At 40.8% G+C, this 25,479-nt stretch overlaps 1 protein-coding gene across 2 annotated transcripts in view; it reads right to left on the bottom strand.

The window, feature by feature from the left end:
• The window catches only part of TTC7A (tetratricopeptide repeat domain 7A), a 157,516-nt gene that overhangs the window by 63,047 nt on the left and 68,990 nt on the right, over positions 1 to 25,479 (bottom strand). For both annotated transcript variants that reach the window (XM_072333365.1, XM_072333366.1), the window contains 2 exons: positions 25,054 to 25,126; positions 19,079 to 19,239 (listed from right to left, as the gene is read on the bottom strand). In XM_072333365.1, the coding sequence (XP_072189466.1) occupies positions 19,079 to 19,239; positions 25,054 to 25,126 (234 nt within the window). The remainder of the gene's footprint in view (positions 1 to 19,078; positions 19,240 to 25,053; positions 25,127 to 25,479) is intronic.

Genomic DNA, 25,479 nt, shown 5'->3' on the forward strand with positions numbered 1-25,479 from the left:
GATTTTGAGAGTCTCTTGCAGAGGACAGACTGTAAACATGAGTAACATCAGAAGGGCCGGAGCCTGTCCACTGATACTTCAAGCTCACTGTCCGTGCCTCTCAGTGGAGGTGATGACGGAAATCAATCTGCCAAAAGCCAAGGAATTCACTACAGGATATTGACTCCAAGGACCTGTGGGCAAGTTTTAGCCTGCGTTCTGGCTAAGGCAACCCACCATACAGTACGACAGCTCAGAAACAGTGCTTTTTGTGAGATGCTGTTCAGCAAGTTATGGGAGAGAAAGTTTCTATGCTAGCCTGAAAAAAAAAAAAAAAAAAGGCAAAGACACGATAGAAAGGTAAAAGTTACAGGAATGAAGCAAGCAGACACAAGCTCCTTTACTTCAGAGAAAGCCCCACAGAATCTAGAACAAATCCATGTTGTGGTAAGTAGACACTAAACTGCTGAATTCACTGCAGAAAATCCGAGAGAGAAAGAAATGGATATGTCGCTACCAGCAGGAATCATATTTATCTACATCTGCAAAGCAAAGCCATGATGTAATTACAGTCTGTGTTAGCACCAGTGCCAGCTGAACACGGCAGCAGGAAGACACAGGAGCATGACCTTTAAGGCAGATGTAGGGCTAGACTTCAGAAACCAGAAGTGCTACGGAAAGTGCTGCTGCACTTTCACTCCCTCCTTGTGAGCTTCAGTTAACCTAACAAAACCTGTGCTTACCATTTGGTGCTGCAAAGCACTATGCCTAAGAAAATGATACAATTGCATTCAGGGCAGCACTGGGCTGCTTCTACACCACAGCTTGTTTTTGCAGACATATTACCAAAGTTCCTTTCTTAGGAAAGTCCTTTTTCTTAGGAGAGAGCTGCATACAGCCCTGCCGAACACAGATAGAGTTTGGAATCTTGCAGGCTCTATTGTAGAGGTAAAGATTCATTTCTTAGCTTTGCTGGAAACTTCAGTGTTGCACACAGGACTCCAGCAGGTGCACATTATGCTGTACAAATAAGCTGAGTCACTGCTCCTGACTAACAAAGAAATGCCAGCATTGTCTCTCAGCCTGTCAGAAATACCCAACAAATTTCACTAAGAACTGCCAACCACAACAGAAAACCTCAAGAGAAAGGTGAGAAACACAGCTGAGGTTAAAAAAGGAAAAGAGATAACCCATAGCAGATATAAGCTTAAATCAGATTAATGGTTTATTTTCCTGCAGTATCTGTTATACCTACTCTCTTCCCAATATGACAGGCCTTCCAGATGTGCTGATAAAAGATGACACAGTATTACAGATCTCAAGCACTGTATGCGTGATTAAGAAAATCCTTCGGGGAAAACATGCACAGTTATTATATTTTAAGCATTCAAAAAATGGCGACATTTGGCCTTCTTAACACTAACAGCCTGAAAACACTCCTCAGTCAGCAATCAGAAATACAACTTAAACACTACAGAGAGTAAGATAGGCTTGGCTGTTGAAAAAACATCTCACTGATAGAGTACAGTACAGGTGACAGGACTAGTGGTCTGGGATTCCTTTTTTGATCCTTCATCCACAGGTTACTGAGATGTTTTGCTTTTTGGAGAAATGGCCCAGCACTTCACAACCATCGCTCTTCGTGTATTTTTAACACCGTAGTGCTTTACAGAACTGAGCTCTATTCCATAATTTGCAGCTAACAGCTGCAGTGAAACAGGTACAAGGAACCGAACGATCAGGACCAGAGAACCGAAGGGAGTGAGCTCTGTTCAACTGAAATGAATGCTTTTAATCTCTTCATACTAGCTGGGGACCTGGCACTCAAGTTTCAAGTCAGAAAAGCTGAGGCAGGCTGTCTTCATCTCCCTCAAACCAGCACGCCTCAGATAAACCCAGAAGTGAAGTACAGCGTCAGTGCAATTTGATCAGCTCGTACCAGCTGACTTCCTCCCTTATCCCTTTAAATAAGCCATAGATTTTCAGAATTCTAGCCCGCAAATTAAAAAAAGAAATGAGCTGCCTGAAAGACTCCCGGTGACTCACCAAAAAAACACAACTGTTCAGTTCTTCCATAAGGATACTGCAACTGAAAAAAGGAAAGGAAGAGAAGCGATGACAAATAGCAAGCCCCAGCCTTTCACACAGAAAAGCTTTATATTTTCCCTTTGTGCCGAGAAGCCCTCCATGGAAATGCCTGTCTCATTCTGCGGGGCTGCTGACGCTGATTGGTGATGCAGCCCTGCAGCTGATCTGAGAGGTGCCTGGGGGCAGACACTGCACCTCCAAACCCATCTGAGATGGGAGACAGAAAGGGGCTGGACTGAGCTCCGTCATACCTGCTCCTGCTGACAGGACATAATGACATCTCCGCATTCATTCTGTTTCATGCAGCCTGGTAATTCAGTACAGAGCTCTCTGCAGAACAAGAGAACTGAGCATACTGGGATAAATGAGAAGCGTGTATTTATAATCTGTGCCTTCTGATAAGCTAGCAGCATGTACCAGTGTTTCCTTGAAATAAGTCTGAAGCGGAGGAACAGATGTCAACCTCAAAGTACAACAGTATCATATTTGCCCTGTATTTTACCATTATACATAAAAAACTGCTTTGCATTTATGCATGCCTCATTTTTTCCTCACGAAAGCCAACTATAACCCAGAGCACACAATTTAATTTCTGATTCCCTTCCTTTCTAAACCAATACATCGAAAACACAGGTGTTCCTCCCTGCTCCCATTGCAATAAGGGCATTGTACTTGCATTACTGTGTCCTAAGTACCTTGCTGAAAGGATACCCAAAGTCACTGCACAGAACTCCTTATTCACTCCAGTGCAACTGAAAGCTCCTAGGCTCTTACTGACCTGATCGGCAGCTTTGCCTCAGGAAGGCTTAACAGAGCCTGTCATTGTGCATGTGATATATCCTACCATAATTAATTCCCTCGGGGAATGACATCCAGAGGAAGCACAGTTCAAATACACAGTGTGCACCTGAAATTTGATATTTTGCATCAGATCCCCAGCACCAAGATGTAGCTGGGGAGAATGTGACACTTTCATTTTTCTTGACTACAGCTACATGCCATTAACTAGATCCTGCTGTAAAGAGAAGGGCTTAAAAACTGTTGAAACGTACAGATAAGAATCAGTGTTCTTTGTTCTTGAACAGATCCAATTTAATTCATTAGAAATCCAGAAGGTGTTTTGAATGACCACGTGCTATTTAACAGAATATGAAGTAATAGCTTCCTTCAGCCTTACTGGAAAAGATTCAGAGCTGTAATCCTTTTTCGAGTAATTACCCTGTTTATCAGGCAGGCTTCAGCACAAGATGACCCCAAGCAGAAGAGAAATGGAGTAGCCAGCCATGAAAACCTCACTAGATACACGTACCAAACTGAACGGTGATGAGAGCACATTGCATGCATTTGTCAAGTCATAATTATGCTAAATTACAGGTATGAGAAAGGGCATGAGCATGTGAAAGTATCAAGTCCACCTAACATATAAAAGGGCCTTTGGAGGGAGGGAAATAAGAAGGGGGCAGGGAGGGATGCTGCCTGGGTGAAGCAGCTCCTTGAACCTGCAGCAGTGAATTAATGCTTTCACGTACCCTGTGGTTCTGACTCAGCCGCAGCCCACTCTGCGTGGCTACCTAGGGAAACAGCTAGAAGAGAGGGGATGTCAGTGGGTGATGTACAGAGCTGGTACAGCTTACAGACATCCTGCTGGTACGTGAGAGCATTTCACTTGTGCAATTCCTATACCGCACAACTATATCCTTGCCCAGGATAACTATGATATTTGCTACCCAGTTGCTCAAGGAAATCCTGCATCAGCTTACACAAGTCATTTTCTTGAGCAGAAACAGCAGCATAAATTCCAACACACTAACTGTACAATACTGGGAATTATGTCCCCAAAGTCAATTCCTGTACAGAGTATTCAAGACAGCAGCCTTGAGTATCTTTCTCCAGGAGTCCCTGCAGAAGTTACTAAAAGTACAGACACATGAAGACACGTGAACTTCAGGGCACTTTTAGCTTGAATGAGACACAGAATGGATTAATTCAGAGAAACACGGTCTCTGTTAGAAGCTGACAGGTTCCTTGATGGGTCTGATTTGTGATTGCTTATGGCACGACTGAATTTGTTCATTGTGCTTTTTTACGACCACCTTGTTCCTTACTTGTTCCTTACTTGTTCCTTATTTATAATAAACTTCCACATTTGGAACATCAGAACAGCTGCATTTGGCTGTTCTGATATAGAAAAGGCCTTCCCGTTTTAAAATGTTCCCCAGTCCCCTTCTGCTCCCACTCTATGCTAAGCTCACAGCTTCGTTTGCCAGGTCCCTCCACGTATGAACTTATTTTCCAGGTAATACCTGCTATTCAGTCAGTCTAAGTGCAGGATTTTTAGCATCATTCCAGTTATCCTAAAGCTTCTCTACTGAAAACTGTAAATAACGTCATGCACTTAATTCACTCAAATCTGGTGAAGTCTGCCTCAGTAAACCTTGCAGATCCGTGTATTTCAGACAACCATCTGTTCTAAGCGTGGCTTGCCGTTTCCAAGGGATACAAATTCTGATCGCTGCATTCAGGATTACAGCCAATGGGCATCTGAAGCCCGAAGTACAAAAATATCACCTTTGCAAAGCCACTGCATGGCAACAATCCTAGCACGTAAATTTCCAAGCACATAAAAGTTACCATCTAGATACTACTTAAGTTGTAAAACATAATCTGCTCGGTTTGCTTCATAATACAGTTCTGTTGAAGTTATTCCAGCAAAGGCAACCCTGGGAAACAGATTAAGCCACTGAAACATTTCTCCCCTAAGCTGCATGTGCTCTCCTGTTCAATTAACTAATTGCACTGATGTGGCTGCATGACACAGCTTGGTACAGCTCTGCACCACCGTGAACCATCTCCTGCATTAAAACACCTTGCTTCGTTGGCACTGTGGGCAGCACCTGCAGCAGCAGACATGAGAGGTTTCGTTCAGGTGCATCAGTCCTCTCTATCTACCCTGAAAAACTCCCCTCGCAACTGAAAAAGCACAGCCAGGGCACTGGACTCGTTCCTCCCTCTCCCCTCCCGTGGGTTGGTTCCTGAAGGAAGTTGTGATCTACAGTTGAGGAACTTTGTTCTAGAGAATCCAAGAGATGAGCTGGTCCAATCCACAAGCATTAATCTGTAGACCACAAATCAAGAGCATAGTTTTGCAGTTATGTCAAACAAAACAAAACAAAACAAAACCTCTACTGTTAAAGCTGCTATAGAACAACACACAGTTAAATACCCTTAGGAAAACAACACGAGCTGATATGATAGAAAATGAAGCCTGAAACTTACCGCCTGCATTAAGTCATCCTATTATTAATTTATAAAACAGAGAGAGAAAGGCAAAAGTTCAGGTTTTCATTAATAATCCCAACCAGAACAGTGCAGCAAGATGGAAAGCTCAGCCAGTCCTACTAATTTTAGAAGGTTTCTATTATAGGATTTAGTGCTGTAGCTGACTTAGGGGGAGTAAAAGAAAAATTCCAACCATCAAATGAAAGAGATGGATTCAGTAATATCTGGCCAGCTTTCCTTAATACATTCAACTACATAGCTTTTATTTGGGTCTTTAAGATTATATTCATCCCCTTAAGATTCATCCTTTTTAATACCTGCTCCCATATTTTGTTAGAACCATTAAATCATTTTAGATGAAGTGTAAACCCCAAGTTGTAATTAACTGAAGATATTAAAGAGTTTGTCACGCTTTTATACAAACGCAGGTGTTAAATCATATAGTATGGTAAAAATCCAGTGCTGGCCTTTACGTTCTGCCTTTCTACAACCATCTCACTAACTTGAGCTGGACAGATTATTTTTCTTTACAACTTAATCTGACATTTGCTACACTATTCCCTGTTAAACTGCTGTTCTGTCCCAGCATTTCACTGGTGTACAAAGTGATCACAAAACTTGTGACACACCACGAGGATGCTGGCAAGGTCAAAGAGAATGTTATTGGCAAGAGGTGGAGCCTGGGGTTGATATGGTTTACTATGGCAATATACTATCTAGGAAACACAGTTTTGCAAGAGAACAACTGTTTCCTTCCAGCTTACTGGTGGACAGAAAGCCCCAGAAAACTACATAAAAGCATCAGACAGATTTTCTATACCCTTCAGAAGGTCAAATAACAGTTTATACTTTTCTCTGCTTTCCCTTGTTTTCCACATCTCCCTTTGCTTACATGGTGCTCTTGCTACTAAATAGCTAGGGAATTACTGAGAGCATGAAGCTGTTGCTTGAAAGAGAAGCTACAATTCGGTGCAAAAATGCGTTTAATTTTATTGGAGGTTCATACACTGAAAGTGTCTCTAACCCACTTGAAGAGAAAATTACTGAACTTTAGATAAGACAGTTATTCAGACAAGCTAGCATAGGGTCAAGGATCTCTTTAAAAAATGGTGCTTTTTTGGTTTATTAAGTTGGGATAAGGACACTTGCACACAGACAGTTGAAATGCCATTACAGCTTTGAGGTGGCAAGGCCAGAGTCCAGCACCGCAATTTCAGCTTGCTTCAGCAAATGCCATTCTTCTTTTAAAAATGTACTCCTGCTCCTCGTATAACATTGGTTTGGCAAAAGAAAAACTCCCAAGTAAAGTTTTATGTTACCATTTTATTTATGGAATAACAGTTCTTCCTGCCATTATAGAAATGGTTGTTGCTTTTAGGCTAGGATTCCCTGGTCTGCTAAGGAGGTTGATTCCTGCGGGCCCAAGACCCCAGCCTTTATTGCACCTCCAGTACATGCAAATTTGAATGGCTTCACTGATCACCTCTTGCAGCATCCCTCATTACCATTCCTTACTCATTTTGCTGTCACCTCTTATGAATGCCAATGACCACGTAAGACAGAGAAACAGTATGATTTATAAGATTCTTCATTAAATGCAATAAACTGCTCGTTTCCCCAGCGGCATTTAATTCCCAACAGCTTTGTACCTCCCTGTCCATCCCCCTAGAGCCATGAGCCGTGTGGCAGGTCCCCATCATGTCTTCTTGCTGTCCTGCTGCCAGCCTCAGCACAGCACAGCAAAGCACTACACCTCTTTGCCTGGGTTTCCCTGTGCAGCCACTTGCTCCTGGGAAATCCGGGCAACAGTATTAGTTGACAGGATATCTACCATTCCATTAACACCTGTTTCAAATCAGACAGTATTTTCAAAAGCTTTCAGTGTTATAAAAATCCCAACTGCACTCTTTTCTTTAGGAAAACAGGTTAAGAAATGAACAATCAGAATGTTTCCATTCAAAGGGGAAAAAAAAATGGAACAAGTCCTTCCACTGATTTTTATGTAAAAATAAAATATAAATAAATAAAAATCCCACATTGAAAGCAAAGGGATGACAATTAATATAAATATATATCTTTGATATTATGGTAACAACTATCGAAATAGCATTGCACAAAAAAAAGATAAATAAGCGTATCTCAGGGGTTGGATCAGAGACTGATGTCCTACTGGCTGGAAATATTCCTTCATTAGCCAGAAACTTTGTTTTGTTGCTATAGTTACTCTCACTACAAGTGGCCCTTACTAAGGCTGGAGGTATTTGTTATATAAAACCTCCACGCAACTACAGCCTTAAACTTCAGAAACTACCAGTCCTGCTTCAATCTCTATTCAAAGACCAAACTCGACATGCTTTAATGATGATTACTGTGTACTCTGGAGAAGCAGTTTAATGGCACTATTAAAGTGCTGCAAGCATAAGCAGCATTGTTCACAATACATACCGAAGCCGTTGTCAGTGCCAGAAGGAATTTAGAGGGACCGTGCACAGAACAAGACACACAGCGACTTCCTCCCCAGCCAATTATGCTGTTAGCAGCAGCTGTCATGTACAAGAGAAAGTGGCAATAAAGTTTAATAACATTTGTTGAGAGGCCTCTGAATTTCATGGAAAAAATGCATGTAACGTCCTTTGAAGAGCAGTCGGTAGGAAAGGCACACACTGCAGCACTGCGACTGTTTTGCCACCTTTTTACTATTTTTTCTTTTAACCAGCGTAGTTTGATAAAGTTTAATTTCAGTAAGAAAAATATATGCTCTTTCCCTCGGACTTTAATATATTCTAGTTTCACATTTTCTTTGTTTTTCTTCTGGGGAATATTTTCAGCCAAACTGCTATTATGTGTAATACTGTAAAGTGGCTTATAAGATCCCTGGTGGAAACAGAAATGACAAGTCCTCACTTCCTAGAGTAGTCAGCGGATGCTCACACTCAGCTACTGTGTTCCAGTCAGATTCAGGCTGTCTACACTATTCTCAGGTGTATTTTTTCTCTACTTGGGTAGGGTATATCAGCTTTGCCAGAGTGGCTTTCCTTCTCCTTCTCTTTAAATCTAGACACCATGCTTTTTATTAAAATGCCATCAGTCCAAACAGATCCCGCTTGCAAGCAAAGATAAGCACTTAAGAGTGCTGAGGACAGAAAATACAGTCCTGTTTGTATGCTTGTTTTCCTGCAGTAAGCATCTCTCTCAGGTTGGGGCAAAGCCAATCACTAGTAATTTTTCTACTACAGTGCTGATGCAGGGCTATTCGGTTAACTTCTGCAATGACAGATACAGCCGTGTATGCTACCAAGCTTAAGCTTCAAGCAGTTCAAAAGTTACGGAAGGCTGGAAGGTTATATTTCTCCTGATTTTCCTTTTCCTTCCTCCCTCACTGCTGACATGCTGTACTATTCTTAGAGAGCAGAAATCAGTGGTGCTAATTTTGGAGTTCACACATCAGAGGAAACGCTCAGAATTTATTCATTCATTTGTTAGAACCTGTATATGGTTTTGCCCTTAATGATACAGAAACACGCTTTTTTTTAATCCCCTCATTCACAGCATCATTTGCAATCCATCTTGCAGCTTATTACAGCCCCGTAAGCGCTGAAGAGCACATCTGCCCTACCCTGTAAGAAACATGATTTCCTTAAGGTGCCATTTGGATACAGAACTACTTCACTAGTTCTTCCCTGTTATAACAATGCTCAGAGTGACACCTAAAACCACGATTTCTGTCTCTTCCACATCTTGCAGCTAATCCCAGACCAATGGCGTAGTCCATGTAGACAAATAATGAGCACCTGCTGGAATACATAATTCGTGCATAATACTTCTACCTTTTCCCAGTACTACAGCTTTACAATGCCACCTTCTTTACTGTGTTAGAGAAAAAGAAACAACTTATTGTTCAGCTACAATTCTGCTCACATCAAGAACTCCTAGATTCACAGTACGTACTACTGCACTTGTAAAATGAGACACCAGCCCATGTGCACAGATCACTTACACGGTATAAGAACTGAATACTGCTATATCTAAAATGCAGTTTCTACTATCAAAAGTTTGCAGGTGAAAATCATCCAGTGTGAAGGCTGAGAAGGGTGCATATATTGACCCCTCCCCACCTTTTTTTCTCGAGTGGAATTAAAAATGAAACCCTTTTCCAGCTGGCATTTCCAAACTGACAATGCACAGCCTCTCAACTCTGTTTATACCCTTGGCAACAAAGGAGATTCCAAACAATTCCATCTGCTTTAACACATCAGGAACAGCAGAATGTACCATCTAGTTTAGTTACAGAAGAACTTTTCCTAACTGAAAGGTAATTCAGTATATGCATTCTGACTCCAAGGTGCAGTTTTATGTGAATGAGTCCTAATGCAAAAAACAAACTTACCCACCCTCTTCAAGCAATGAACTCCCAATATAGGAGGGCACAGCTCTGAACAAGCCTCTCCATACAAGAGAGCCACAGCTCTGGAAAGCAGAGGGAGTGTGATCATTCCTCATCACAGAAACACATCTTCCTGCAGGTGTTCAAAAAGCACAGATTAAAGCCCACCCACACTAATCAAAAGTCACCCCAAGAGTGAGATCAGTATAGCTGATTGGTGGGGCCCAAAATTGCACATAGTGCTTGAGGTGAGGCAGCACAGAGTGGGAGTGTTTGCAAGAAGCTCTAAGCCTTGGACACTTCTTTGTGCACCAGCATATATTCGGTTTGTGTTACACAGGAGAACCTCCAGCATTTTTCTCTTGTCTCCCACTGACTTCTTCGCTCATCTAACTTGCAGTCACTCTAAATATTTAGTCGAAGAGATGCTAAGAGCAGTCTAGCGGCTCTGTAAGACTCAAGGCTGCATGAGCAAACAGCTGTGCAGATGGCCCTAAATAGTTCCATGTCCCCACAGTGGCTCTGCCTGAGGAGCTGGGCTGCAGATCCCTGAGGATATTCCAGCAGCGCAGATATCTGCCATGCAACTGGTACTCCCTTGCACACAGCAGCTGTTTTTAAGAGGGTCTTGCAACTGGTGCACATCTCTTTTGCAGTATAATTTGGCAGGAAGCACCTTCCTTGTGGGTCAGGGCACCAGACACACGTGGCTGGAGGTGGGCAGAGGGCACCAGTTCCTCTCAAGCACCATTTTTGTCACCCAGTGTCAAAGCAACCTCTCCAGACACTTCCTCTGCAAATACTCCAGGTACAGCTGAAAGAGGCTCACAAACCTTAAAGGACAACCCCAGCGCATACATCCTACCAATTTTCTTTCACATTGAGTTACATCATTTCTACTTCATTGCTTTTCCCACTTACATTTATTAAGCCAAACAACGTTTTTTTTCTGTTCCATGCACCAATACAGCAAATATCTAATTCTTGAACAGGACAGAACAACTGTTTAGGTAAATTCATAGAGTAAGAGGCATGGCTTCCCCCTTTAAATGGTCATACAGCTCCCCTGCCTGCCTGTGGGAGGACCTACTGGTGGCTGTCTCTTTTGTTCATCATATGCATTGCAGTGGCATGCTATATTCTCAGCTGGGCTCAGAGCCCTACTGTGCAGTATGCTCCACAAACACCTGAAAAACAGCAACTCTTTTCTAAGAAAATGCAAGAAAAACTACCAAATAACTTCAAATCATTCCAAATGCTCAGATGGCCAGATTCCAGAGGAAAAAAGATATCCAAGAGTCCTTTCACGATGAATTTCAGAGCAACTGCTTACTGTTATGATCCTCATTTCAGGTGCTAGTTACCAGCCTCCTGCCACTTCTCCAGCTGATTGAGAAACATGAAGTAGAGGTCACTGTATTCATTTCTTAGCCTGTTAGACTTCCAGCAGTTCACATTCCAGGAGAAAATACATAGCAAGAACTCTGCTAATGACAATGACACTGGATTAGATCACCATCCTCATATTTGCTCTTCCTCCAAAAATATGGTCATAAGACAAATTTACTCCTGAGCTACATACATAGTAGAAAACTTCAAGCTAAGGTACAAATGAATAAGGCAAACATTAAAATGACTCACATTATATGTTGGTTTGGGTTGGTGTTTTTTTGGTAAAACGTTTGCATACTGAGGAATATGTCTGTATGTTCTTATTTTTAAAGGCATGATGGTAATACTGAACTTCTACGCTGCAGTCTCTCTCTCCATTATTGCGTCTCCATTCATCGCTTTCTTTACTAAAGAAGACTAAAATTTTAAGTAACGCGAATGTTGACTAATATTGAATAATATGACTGTGTCTGCTTACAGACTGGGTTCTGCAGACATTAATGATATTGGCAACAGAAGCAGACTTACCACTGAAGAAGCAATTACTACCAGTGACTGAGAGAGTGAGGAGCAAGGGCTTTTTCTGTTTTCAGATGACAAAAAACATTTGTGACTGAAAAATTGCTATGCTTAGTTTCTGTTCCCTGATGAGTTCTTTGGAAAGTCTAAATACTTTTCCTTCCCTCTTCTTTTCACAGAAAATAATAAAAATCAATCTCTTTTGTGCTTTTCTCATTAGATAAACACTCCTAGGACCTTACAATAGAAATCACTCAAGTCTGGAATTTCCAGCTGGATATGAAAAAAAACCCTTTCATTGAGTGATCAGAGCACAATACTCAACTGTAGGAAAACACAGCCTGACTGCATTGCAAACTTCTCGGAAAGTCATTTACTATACCAAAGAGCAATTTGCTAAGTACGACACTCATGCCTTTACATATTTGGGCACCTGTACTTTCCAGCAACAGTCATTCTCAGTGAACACTCATAAAGGTGATGTTCTTTGTTCTGAAAAATTAATTCTAACCCTGAAAATGAGACTCCTGCTCACCCTTCCATTTTCAAAGGTTTCAGTAGAAACAGAACTGTATGGTAAGACAAAGATGAGCATCTCTTCCTGTACACCTCTGGTGATTGGCTTCTGGGAACCTCAAGAAGCACTTTCAGATTATCAGAGCTGTATGTCTGACAACGTACTTCCTTTTGCCTTTTCCTTCACCTTCACCAGATGCACAAAGATGAAAAATAGCCAAGCAAGGGCATCTTGCTCTCCCCTTCATATTTACAATTGAACAGCCTCAAAAGCATTTAGTGCAGAAAGGCTGTCATTGTGATGTCAGCAGAACCTGATATCTGAAGCTGCTAGTAAATGATGGAATCCTATGCAGCCTCCCTACATAGTCTGCTAGCAGGTAAAGTCCAGAGATGGGCTTCCTGTGCAGTCATTACCATTCTCCCCTATTTCTCTGTTTGATTTCCAAGCAGCAAGAATACCTCAGGTCCTCATTCTTCATTACCCAGCTCTGCCTCAGGGGTTCACAAAAGTGCCTAACAGAAACACAGTAATCCCAATAACCAAGCCCCATCTCACCTTGGATAATCCACATGCGCACACTATAGATGAATTCCAGCCAGCAGAGTTCCTGATGGCAACCTCACTCACTGCTAATCAACACACACATGCTATTTTTCAATATACTGTGGCATTCAACATAGACAGTCAGGGCTCCTAAACACTTCCTTTGAATATAAAGCAGAACACCCTACAGCCATTGGAAAGAAAATGACATTTAGCAGGGAGAAAAGTGTGCGGGGGCAGGAACTGATAGGGCAGAATATACAGCGCACTGAAGTGAGCCAGCAGGAACTGAAAAACATCCATCTCCCTATTCAGATAGGGAACTAATGGAAAGGAATTAATTGTGAACAGATGAATACAGAACTGACATTTTGCTCTTTCAAAAAGCAGCTGTGCTGAATGGTCAAAAGTTGTTCTGTTAAGGCCTGACCCTTCAAAGAAGCACAGATTTTAAGATCCATGAGTAAGATTGCCAGTTATTACTATCACAAAGTGGTTTTAAAGGTTTCATTTTCCTCTAGCTTGTCAGCAGTCACTAAGCCTTAAACAAAATGCTAAGAACAACAAGCACACAGCAGGAATCAACGGGGAAACCCACAAAAGCTGAGCTTGAAATCTAAAACACAAAGTTTGTGACATTTCCTTATGGAATTTCCTGCTTTTATGCAAATAAATCGCTCTTAAGTACAGAACCTTGTGGGTGCTGCCTCAGATCATACTCTTGCATTCCAGAAGTGATGCCTACGTATCTGCAGAACTTGCGTTACTTCTCCAGTGCCAACAACAGTATTTGGAAGCCCTGTTGCTCTCTACAAAGATCTTACATGAACTGACACAGCAATCATTTACTCGGGTGGAAGGAGGCAACAGCATGGCTCCTTCCTTTCATACTGTACCAAGAAAGCAAGTCTGCAGTAGGTTTCCACTCTAAATTCTGTCAAATGCCTTTTATTAGTTTTCTGAAACCTGTACTGTGTGGGCATGGAAGTATCCCCAGATATCACTGAATATCTCCATAAAATTGTAACATGAATTGAGATGTACGCTAACACATGGCATACACAGACACAAACCAGACAGGGGGGTATTTATTCCCGCTACATTAAATTGGCAGACAGAAGACTATTGTGCTCAATAAGACTGTCATCCTTAGAAAAGGGCACATATATTTCTTTAAAACCAACCAGAAGGGGAATCTGACCTTGGATAACATAAAAGAGCTTTCTGTTTCCTCCTCATCCAGGAAAAGAAAATTATCCAGGGCAAAACCCAAACAAGCTAAAAGTGCGGAAGTAAATCCAAAATAGAAAAAAAAAACAACCACCACCTAGATTCCTATTTCTAAAATTCTTCCAGCTTTAAATATCTGCATTATCACTATAAGAGCCAGGAGACTAGCTTAAAGATTTTCTTTCCTATGTTTGGCATACAAATGCCCAGTATAGTTCCCAGTTCCACAGGGTACAATAATGATCATTGCAATATATCACTTGCGTTTTTTTTAATGTTAATTTTCTTACAACAAAAACAGAACCTAACAAGCCAACAAAAGCAAATGTTAGTGGTTAGCGCAACAAAAACTCAACGCAAAACAACCCTTCTGATATATCTCCACCTTGTTCAAGTGAATCATAGATGCCTAAAATGTTTTGTATTCTCATAGCACAGATCCATCACCTCATCCCAAGTACATACTCCTTTCTTTTTATTATCACTTGGTACTGTCACCTGAGGCATCAATACAGAGATAAAAACATTTGGGGGTCACTCCCATGAACCGTGGTGCAAACACACCACTACAAGACGTCAATTTACAAAGCTCCACCCTCAGGAGTTCTGAATATTCTAAGACTTGCGTACCATGATTAGATGCTACAGAGAAATATGAATTTATTGCTACTTTAGATCCTCAGGCCTCACACCCTTGAGGAGTTCAGAATACAATACAATATTCTGAGAATTTTAACAAGCTGTTTTTATCACCATGACTGCTCACAAGATGTACCAGGCTTCATTGCCTCTTGCATAATGATGAGCTGGAGTCATATAAACACGATGATCTGATTCTCTAAAGCCATAATTCGAAAGCTAAGTGAGGCCACCACCACTTTCAGGAGAGAAGTGGTAAAACAGCACAGAGAGTTGAGAACGGGCTACAACTATGCCGACAATAAAAACTGTAATACTGAATAGGTATAACACAAAGGTTTGCAAACAAGCAACTTAGGGACAATTGACTACTTATTCTGTATGAAGATTAAAGGCAAAAGACAGTTCTAATTTATGGTTTGGCGACAACATATAGTACTCCACCAGTGCCCCTAAAGATGTTGCCCAAAGCAAGCGTGAATTGTTTATTTTCAACATAAAATACATAGCCGTAGAAGTAATAGAAAAACTGGAGATGACACAGTAATAATGCATTTGAGACCTTGATTGTATGTTGTTGGCTTTGTTTGTTTGCTTTGCAGTGAGCAGAAGCACCTGGTCAATGACATCACTTATATATCACATAATTGCTCTCTCAACAGTAAGTCTGCAACAGACTATGACAGATAAATCTTGCCAGAAGATTACTTTACATGTCCTTAATGAAATCATTGCAGCAGTGATGAAGCCAAGGACATTTGCTGTCAGTAGATCACTTATGATATAGAAGAAGACAGTATTCTGAAGGCTGACCATAACAAATACCCCGCTCCAAAACAGAAAAAGAAAAAGCCTTCTGCTAAGACACCATCACTATTCTCCAGGCAAAATTTACTTCATTTTATTGGTAGTATCCAGGATACATATTAAATATCTTTTGCCTTCTGAGAGTTTTGCACTACACTTACAGTAATTGCTTCTGTAGTATCAAGTACTCTGACAGAACAAAAGCATCTGCAATTGACAGCTGCACTGCTCTCAAACCACAACCCACCTACCTCTCTTTGCCTAATCCTGTGTTATTTCTCTTTACAATTAGTTTTGAGACTCTGTAAGCACAACAATGACTTATAGCTTAAGAAGAAAAGGTATGTTAGAGGCTATTCATTTAAAAGCATTACAGCTCAAGAGTCAGATGCACAACTGGATCATTTAATAAAACATGCACTGTCACACCGGGCAGTGATTAGAAATTGCTGGAAGCTATGTCTTAAGATTGTAGTGTAGGGTGCCAAATAGAAGGGAAAAAGCAAGCCAGTAAACAACAGAAAAGGATCTGATAAGCAGTCCAGGAGCCATTACACAGCAATAGAGTACCAGAAAAACTGATAGCCTATTTCCAGCTTTCTAGCAGTTGTTTTGTTTTCCAGTGCTGGGAGCTAACAAAATAGAGTTAAAAGATGACCAAAGAACAAAACAGTCTCTGGAAGAGTGGGAGAGTCAGAATGATAGAACCAATGTTACACGAGTAAAACAGGAAGAACAAAATATTGCTATCTGAAGATAAAACAACAACAACAACCACCATGTCATCCACTCTTTGTGGTAGCTACTGCAGGCAGTCAAACCTGAGACTTCTGCACGGAACATTTTTTGAGATGTGAATACAGGTTTCAAGAATGGAAATCCTTTCTTTCTAAATAAACAATGTTTTATTCTCAGTAGATCATCTGAGGGATGTGAGGGATGCTCACTAACACTTCTTTCAGGTAAAAGATCAATTCTTAAGACAAGCCTGAGGAAGTAACCTCAGCTGATCCCTGAGTTGGAAAATAATCAAAGAAATTCATTGGAAGAGGGGCATACAATTATCAGCATCACTGACCTACATGGGAAATACCTGAAGCTAGCAGGATTCTTTCCTCCTAAACATGCTTGATATTGTGGCGGAATTGCATTCACTGACTTATTTTAAAAGCATACCAACATCAGCAGGATATAAAAACGTAAGGCTTTTTCCTAGGCATTCTGCTTCTGTAAGATTAAGCCATTTTTCATGTGATATCTCCCATGTAAAGAGTGCTATCCTCTCTCTCTTGTTCAGCAATGGGAAATATGACATACATAGCAGTGTAAGTATTTTGGTTCACTCCACCTCGCAGTGTTTCCAACCTGGGTAGCTCCCATTCTTCCTCTATCTAGCCTTTTTTCTGTCTTGCTTGAAGATACATTCCAGTGCTCAAATTCAGTCATTTGCTGACTGCAATGCAATGTACTTGTTACGACATGCAACAGTGCTCTTCCTAAGTTCATTTTTCTTGTAGTGCTTTTGGAAGTTCAGCTGTTCTTTAACATCCTGCTCCAATGGCTAGATCCAAAACATTCGGCTCACCCCTCACTGTTCTCAGGGTCTAGCCTTTGTATCTCTGCTCACTATGCACCATACAGAGCTCCAAACTGTCAAATAAATGTCTAAGTCTAAGCACTTCAACAAGGGGTACTTCTAGACACATTTGGGTAAGTCTTACAGGGCTCACACCAAAGGATGTTGCACGTTAGCTTAGCAATGCAGTACAGAAAACCACTCTAACCAACTGTGTGACTCTGAATTACTATTTCTTTAAAATACATACTGACACAATTCAATGCGAACCACTCCCCATCCTAATCCCCCCAACAAAAAGAAAAAAAAAAAGAAAAACAGGAGCAAACTCGATTATACAGAGCAAGAGAGACCAAGGAAACAGCAGATATTTGCAGTTTCAGATAACTGAGAACTTAATTTTTGTGTTATTTTTATGTATTATTCTCTCTTTTGTTCAAGATGCACATTCAGGTAGTACTTCCATGTTTTGCCATGTACAGTGCTCTAAGGTTCCTTAGAGCAGTTTTCATCTTCTTTTATTGGCATGTTGGTACATGCAATCAAACTATGCTTCCAAAAAGAGTTGTCATTAGCAAAGGAACCCTCAGGCACCAGATTACACAGTTGCCTGGTTCATATCAATGAGAACTGGGAAGAACATTCAACCACTTTTAAATGTAGCTTTAAAATAATGCAGTAGAACTTGCCTGTACCATTTACATCAGGTAATCTGTAGTTATTCCATGCAGAGTTCAACATACCACAATTTTCCTTCAAGGCAGTAAAAACTAGAGCTACATAATAGCATCAGGTCTCTCTCCCTACAAAGAAGTTTCACAAAGAGTAGAGCTCTCCTATCATAAGCTGCACTTAGATCCCTTTTCAGAGACTGAAACAGCTGCAATACTGGGTCAAAGCTGTATATATACATTATATATATTCTTATTCTTGCTTCCCCCTCTACTGGATTCCTATTGTTCTTTTTTAATTTTTATTTCTATAAATGCGTTATTTTTCTTTCCATTTCTCTTTCTTGAAACCCTAACATTCTTCCTCCATTCTCTCACTCATCAGTTTGTGGGTTTAGAGAAAGACCCATAGAGACAGGCTACTCAGAGCAGCTGAGCATGAAGCCAGCTCTGCTCCTGCACCCCAGCATATCTGTAAATGAGCCCCTCTGCCAGCTGTGTTACATAAAACACTGCATGCCTCGTGCAAAAAGGGGTTCTTTCAAGAGCACACATTCCAGCAAGTGCGCATCTAGGATTAAGTATGAACCTGTGGTTTTCACTGCCTCACTTCTCACAGAAACATACCATTCTGCCACTCCTTGCAAGTCTTTTTTCCATGAAGATTGGCAGTGAGAAGCAGAGGAGATGTTATTTCCTGCATTAGAGAAAACAGATTGCCAGATATCACAAAGCAACCTACCCAGCAGCCCTTCAAGCTGACTTTGCACACCATGTTTTCTTTGTTCTGACCCCCTGCTGAAACATAAATTATGAGTGCTAGAGGAAGGATCCCAGACTTGATCTGCCAGTTGTTTCATCTTCTATGGCAAATATTCTGTTTATAATAGAACCGTTTTCTTCTTCCTCACCCACCACTGCCTTAGCTTAGCTGCCTTTGAGTGTCCATAGTGGAAACAGTGGAAAATTCTTGCTCCAAGAAATTTGTGCTGGTTGAAAACTGGTTTTAGGCAGCCAAACCATCTTTCAACTACATGTTATTACAGTTTATGACATTCAACTGCTCTTTTCCCCCAGTTGCGCTATGATACAGACTAACATCATCATAGGGGTCTCATCCTCATTCCTCTACATGTGAAAAGTGACACACAGAAATGTACAGGGATGTGTGTGGGAGAAAATAGCATCAGCACAATACCAAAAGACAGATAGTAGCAAAGCAAACACAAGGATTAGTTATAAAGACTATGAACACACAAAAAAAGTTTAAAAAAAAATACCCCGAGCGTGACATATTTCAGTTTTACAGTACACCTACATGCAGAGTAACACACCAGTAGAACACCTGATTGAAGAGGCTTCCGATGTATAACCAAGAAGAAGAAAACAGCTAGTTAGCAGATCATTCCTAACTGGACGCGTCACATAAGAGAATGTGTAATAACTCTTACCTAAAGCTTTCTGGGTATTCAACGACAGCCATGTTGATAACTTCCAGTGCATGCTGATAGTGCTTCTGAGCTGAAAAGAGGAGGGCCAGTAGATGTAGTGAGTTCATGTCATCTTTGCACAGTTGTAGTGCTTCTTGAAGATGTTCTATAGCATCAGAAATCTGGGAGGAAATGGGGTAGACATAAAAAGAAAACATTTTTCTCCTTCAGTCCTACATGATAACTCATTCCCAAAGATAAGAGCAAATACAGTCATTAGAAATTCAGAATAAATCTTATTCAGGCATCTTATGAGGAAGAGTGCTACTATCTGAACAGTCTGCCAAAATTAACAGGCTGCATTGCTCAAGAAAACCCACACATTCTAGCAAAAAGTCGACAGCATTACTAAGTTACTGCTTATAAGCAGGAGCAGCAGTCCAGACTCAGTTAATCCATGGTGCTTCTACACTGTAAGAACCTGCTACAAAGGCCTAACTCTCAACTCCATTTTCTAGCATGGGCAGCTGCCTCTTCAGCAGTGTGATAGCATTACAGATCTTAGCTGCATTCTGTCTCTTTCTGATTTGGATCAGGCACATAAAAATTAAGTATGGGTGCTTAAAAGTAAAAGAGGCAAGATTCAAAATGCCATCAGAAAAATAAATATCAGCTAGATGAAGAGTAGTCCAGATGGATCAGTGGCATGTCATTTAGAATCAAGTCCCCCTTGGCAGAAAAATAAACATCTATAACAAATGCATTTATATCACAAGATCTTAGTGATCTTAAGCTATACATTCAAAAAGGATTTTTAGTACAGCTTTTTCCTTTGGTTACCAGTAAGTTTCACATAGAGAATTTTCTTTAAGTTCCTCTAGTTTAGAAATTACTTTTATTTGCTTCTTTCCAGAACTGTGTTTGGCCCTTAAAGCTTGCAGAAAGCAAAACAGAACAATACATAGATTTCTCTTCCCCCTCTCTTCCCCTTTCTCTCCTCAAGGAATGGATAAAGTGGTTCCTTCTTTCCTACTGCAAGAACTACCCATCTTGCAAAGCTCTGCAGAGTTCTTCTGGCCTGGCATACCACCAATGGGGAATTCCCAGCACTTTCACAGTTCACTCAGGAGAAGAAGTTGCACATAACAGCGGAGAGCAGCCATTGCACCACCTGCAGTTAGAACAGTTTGTGGAACATCTAGATCCCAGACAGAGAGACCAGTCCATGTTGCATTCATGCTAATGTCCAAATGACTTTTCACTCTTATGTGCTGAAGCAAGCAAAAGTACATAACGACAGTAATTTCTGTTGAATTCATGCAAGCCTGGAGATAAGTGATTGACTGATCCACAGACAGAACCCCAAACTGGCATCTGGCCTACTGTTGAGCGTCCTGGCCTAGGCTCAGGTTTGAATATACAACTGAGTTCTCAACTTTAATGAATTACTGTTTGTCGCGTGTTATTATAGCCTACTGCAAAGCTAAAGTAAACAGATTGACTGAAATCATCAGTGTTCCTTCAGCAGCTTCCTAGGACACTTTTTCATTACTATGTAAAAACACTGTCAGTAACAAGAGAACATGGATGCAGGACAACAGATGTGAGACTACTGTACGTCCAGGTCTGCCAGTCTATGAAGAAGGTGTTGAGGAGGTACACCAGAGATGTATAAATTCAGCTTGCTAAATAAGGCTGCCATCAAGGCTTTTATTATCCGCAGGTCTACAAACATTTCTCACATTCTCGTTTCTCTACCCCAGACCCGCACAAGTGGTCATTAAGGAATTCTGCGTTTGGGGGGAAACAAGTTCATTAGACAAAAAAACCAAACAAACAATAACAACACAAAAAGAAAACAGAGGGGGCCTTGAGTAACCTGTTGTAGAGTTGCAGGGAATGGCAGGTGCTCCCTGACCCCTATTTGTTTTAACTCAAGCACCCTGAAAATCCTTAGCCCTGTAACACCATTAGTAGCCTAGAGTTTTCCTGCTGCAGTGGACAACACACATAAGAAAACATACCTTTTAATAATTTCAGGATATTCTTTTCAAGTACAGAAAGCGTTATACAGAATAACGTCTTTCAACAGAATAGTCATGACGAAGTATAAACTGAATTTCTACAACAATAAAAACAAGATACTTGGCAGCAGCAAACACAAACTTCTTTTGAAAAGTAGAGATCATTGATCTATTGAAGAAGCCAAAGCTTATTTATTTAAGTAACTATGTAATAAGAGAAAGATGGAAGCTGGCAGCACAGATGGTGCTCTGAAACTCAGAGGTAGGCTGCCAGTTTAAATTCCCCACAAGTGATACGCCTTAAAGTAATCCTATTTCAGCTGGACCGCAAGTCCAAGTGGGGCCAGCAATTAGACCATGCTACCCTTCTCTGATTCGTCTTTCTGTTAATAAATATGCCACATCTATTCTGCGTGGCACACAGGTACGTTCAGATCACATCAATCAGGAAGCAAAAAATACTGCAGTAAGCCAGAAATAGCATCCTGCAGCACTACCAAACTGTGGTTAGTCTGTTTATCCTTGGCTATCCACTACTGTGGATAGTTTAGACTGCCCCTTATAATAGGCTTTATTTTGATAATGCTACATGCTTCTTTAAAAATACTTCGATGTTATAATTGTAGGTATAAAAAGGAAAACAGCATGAGTGTTTTTCTACCATTTCACAATGGCAGAATGCACATACATATTTAGAGTGCTGAATCAAATAGGATCTCATAAGATTTTGATTCAAATGAGTTTTCAGGCCTTACATTCTCATACCAGTTGTGAGTTGCAGTTAATTAACCACCAAAACTATCCCTTTCCATCTGTCTTTATAGCACAAGGATTACAAAAAAGAGAAAGCTTCACTGACTGTCAAGAATGTTTGCTCAAAACAGACTTGCTGCAGACCATCAGAAAGCAAGCATGAACAAATCTGTGAGCTGTGTTATTACTTGATTCTCGCTGCAAGTTGTTTTTCATCACTGGAAAAATCAAGACCTCAAAAGAAAAGCTGCATGTTGCTCTTCAGCAGAGAAGTCCTGGTAGGCCTGGGACAGAGAACAGAGCTATCCTCATTAGCAACCACTGAATGGAAACAGAGCTCCTCTCCTGAGGCAGAGAAAAGCTAATACTTTTACTCTCTGAATCCAGAATAAAAACTGCAGAGAAAACAGCTGAAATGTTTTCTCTGGTATTCACAACTCCTGTTTCTTATTTTCATATACTGAAAGGAAGGCAGTAGGTGTTTTCTGGATATTGCCACTTGAAACTTCAGGTCTGCTGACAGCCCACAGATGAAATTGATAAGCGAGACCTCTAATTCTCAGCTGCTGGCCCCGGCTGTCTTTGCCTTCCTATTTTCATGCAAAGAAAGGTCAAATCAAATATTAAAATGGTATGAAAACCCATGTGTTGTTTTTATGTATCCAGAACTGATTTACGTGGCATTTGAGGTCAAAAACAACAGCATCCCCAAAAGCAGAATGGAATCAGCACTTAAAATTAACAAGAGCTCTGACTCTCTAGAGTCATTTCCATAGAAACTGGCCTACTAAAAAAACAAGGCAAGGCATTAAAATCAGTGAGCATTAAAATCTTCAGGCTACCTTGTTTGTGCTGATCCAAATGCTGTTACCACAGAAACAGGAGAAGCAGTCAAACCAGCAGCCCAGAGCTGGGAGTCTGGCTTGTCTGCTGGCCTGACCAGTGGTCATCCAGACCTGTACTTGGAGATACCCACGTCAGCACCAGCTAACCTCAGTGTGATGGCACTGCCACGTTAGGAGAAAATCTAAGTGATACTCTCCTCACAGATGGTAGAATTCTATTTTGCTGAAAAATCCACTTTAAAATGCCTTGGGGGTGACCCAGACCCTCTGAGAATTGTTGGAGTTCTTTAAGACACAGTCATACCCATAACCATGAACATCAAGCATAATGCCATCTTTCATTCCGGCTGATGATTGGAGTTGCATCCAACTCCATGAAAACTTGTTATAACCACTCCCCTTCTTGCCACATTCTCATTATGTTTTGGAGGGAGCCTTATGTTTTTCCAGTTCCCCCTTCACGTTCCCAGCACTGACAGAGACGACTGCTACTGGAAATATTTCTGAGTCTTCCAAGGAAGAAGAATTGCTCAGATTTTACTCAGCACTCTACCAGTCATCTGCCTCTTCTGCTTTGTTCCATGAAAATGCTTTCTTATCTATGCAAGCCGATATCCAGATTATTCATATGGGTAGGGTACCTCATTTACTGATGTTGGCTATGGAAACAAAAAGGCCAGTTGCTGAGAATAACATTCAGGTATTATCTTGTACTGCGGCACAGCCTGATAGAAACCCCAACTGTGGCATTTAATAGTTAATGTAACCAAATATAATTAAAAAAAAAAAAAAAAAGTATCATTAATCTTTCAGTTAATCAGAAGGATAATATATTAGATAGCTTACATAACTAAGCATATTAAAAATGCATTACCAAATGTTTACCACTAAGTAAACTGGCAAAAGAAGAGTAGGATATTTTACAGCAATCTAAAAATAAGCATAGCTCAGGTATCTCCCTCTCTCCAAGCACGCGTTAAAGATTTATACCTCACTAGATGGGGAAGAGCAGCAGCAGCATAGCAGGGCTCAGGTTGACACTACATAACACACATAGCACAAAGCTAGGGTAGCAGGGGTAACTGGCAAAACATCAAGGGTGAGAATATACAGGTGAAGACAAAGGAGAAAGTGAACATGAGGACAAGAGTTTGAAGGAAAAACAGGAAGGTTAAAGAATAATGAAAAGATGAACATGAAACAGCAGTGTAAAGACAGGCTATAACCGGAGAAAAAGAAAGCATAATGAGTTAAACTGCAGTAGTCCGGTAAAGAGAAGAAAGAACAAATGACCACGAAAATCTCTTTTGCTTTGAATATATGAATTTTTATTCTCAGCAGCAGTTGAAAAGCTGTAATGCTTTTACTCTGGGCAAGAAGCAAAAGGGGCAGCAAATCAGACAGGCTCTCTATGAGGCAGAAGCTGCGGGAGAAAGAGGAGTAGCTGGGTATTTTTAAATCAAAGACCCTGAGCAAACTGCATCATAAAGCAGGCAGTAGGCTGATGACAAAGTTAAATAAGCCATTTTAATTATCCTTTCTTATTGCAAGCTTCCTCACAACGCATCGCTCTCATTATTAAAGGGTTACAAAAGTGACATTATCAAGAGTGTGTTCTCCTGGAACAATTACTTTAACCTAATGAACACACAGCTTCCCTAATTATCTCAGGAAAGTAAGAAGGATCCAACTTTTTGACTCTGGACTAAGAAGATAAAACTGCAGCAAGCAGAAAGCCTGCCAAAGAAGGAAAAGGCCATGAAATTTCAAATCTAGCTAGAAGAGCATTTAATAAATAGAGACAACTCTAATTAAGTCTTTGGCTTTTAAAAAGAAGGGACAGAGAAGTAAGATGGTGCAGCGAATTTGCTGATCAGTTTGATGTTTATGAACTAACACCTGCAGCAGCATTCAAATGCCAACTAATCCCACTCACTGCAGAGCTCCAGCACCCATCAAAGCCTAACGCTGAATGTGCCCAAGTATGGAATAAACCAGTCCCCAGCGCTGAGAAAGTGAGATCTGGTGTGATACAGAACCAGGCAGTAACAAGAGCAGTCTGTGGCAGGACACAGCATGATATCCAGAGTAAATAATCTCTCACGCAGCCTACCCAGACAACATTGCTCAGAGTGGGAATGGCACCACTCATGAGTTAGGGCTAAAAGCATTGGGGAGGATACTCCCCAGGGCCACGCACACCATGGAATTACTGCTTTAAAAAAATAAAAATCTTTCACAAACAAATTCTGATTGTTACTGATTACACTGAAGGTGGGAATGAACCTTGTTTAGCATGGCTTGATCTTGTACAATTTGATTGTCCTTCTCCCACCTTCTTAATGCCTCGGTGGTTGCTAATTATTGCACATACCTGTCTGACAATAGCCAGCTGCAGCGATAAGTAGAGGATGATTTGGTGATCTTCCCGGTCCAACTCCCGTGCTCTTTAAGAACACAACATAAAAAGAAAAGTGCCTGTTAGATTGTGCTTTCCAGTACTACTTTGCCATGACTCACACATAAACAGAACAAAACCCAGTCCTGTCCAATAGAAAACTAGACCAGTAATGGGATAGCATACTGAAACTTGACAAGAAGTACATTGATGCTCACCTGGATAAGCCAAGCTCACAGGAACACACACGAAAAATACAACTGCCAGGATTCATGTAACCTACATGCTCATTCACTAAACGTTGTTAACTGTTTTGGAACTTAGATATCTGATGGAGAAAGTAGCTTTTAATTCATGACCCAAACTCCTTATGGCATTATTTTAAGTAATTCAAGAGAAGGG

Source organism: Excalfactoria chinensis, chromosome 3 (assembly GCF_039878825.1).
Source record: "Excalfactoria chinensis isolate bCotChi1 chromosome 3, bCotChi1.hap2, whole genome shotgun sequence".
NCBI lineage: Eukaryota > Metazoa > Chordata > Aves > Galliformes > Phasianidae > Excalfactoria > Excalfactoria chinensis.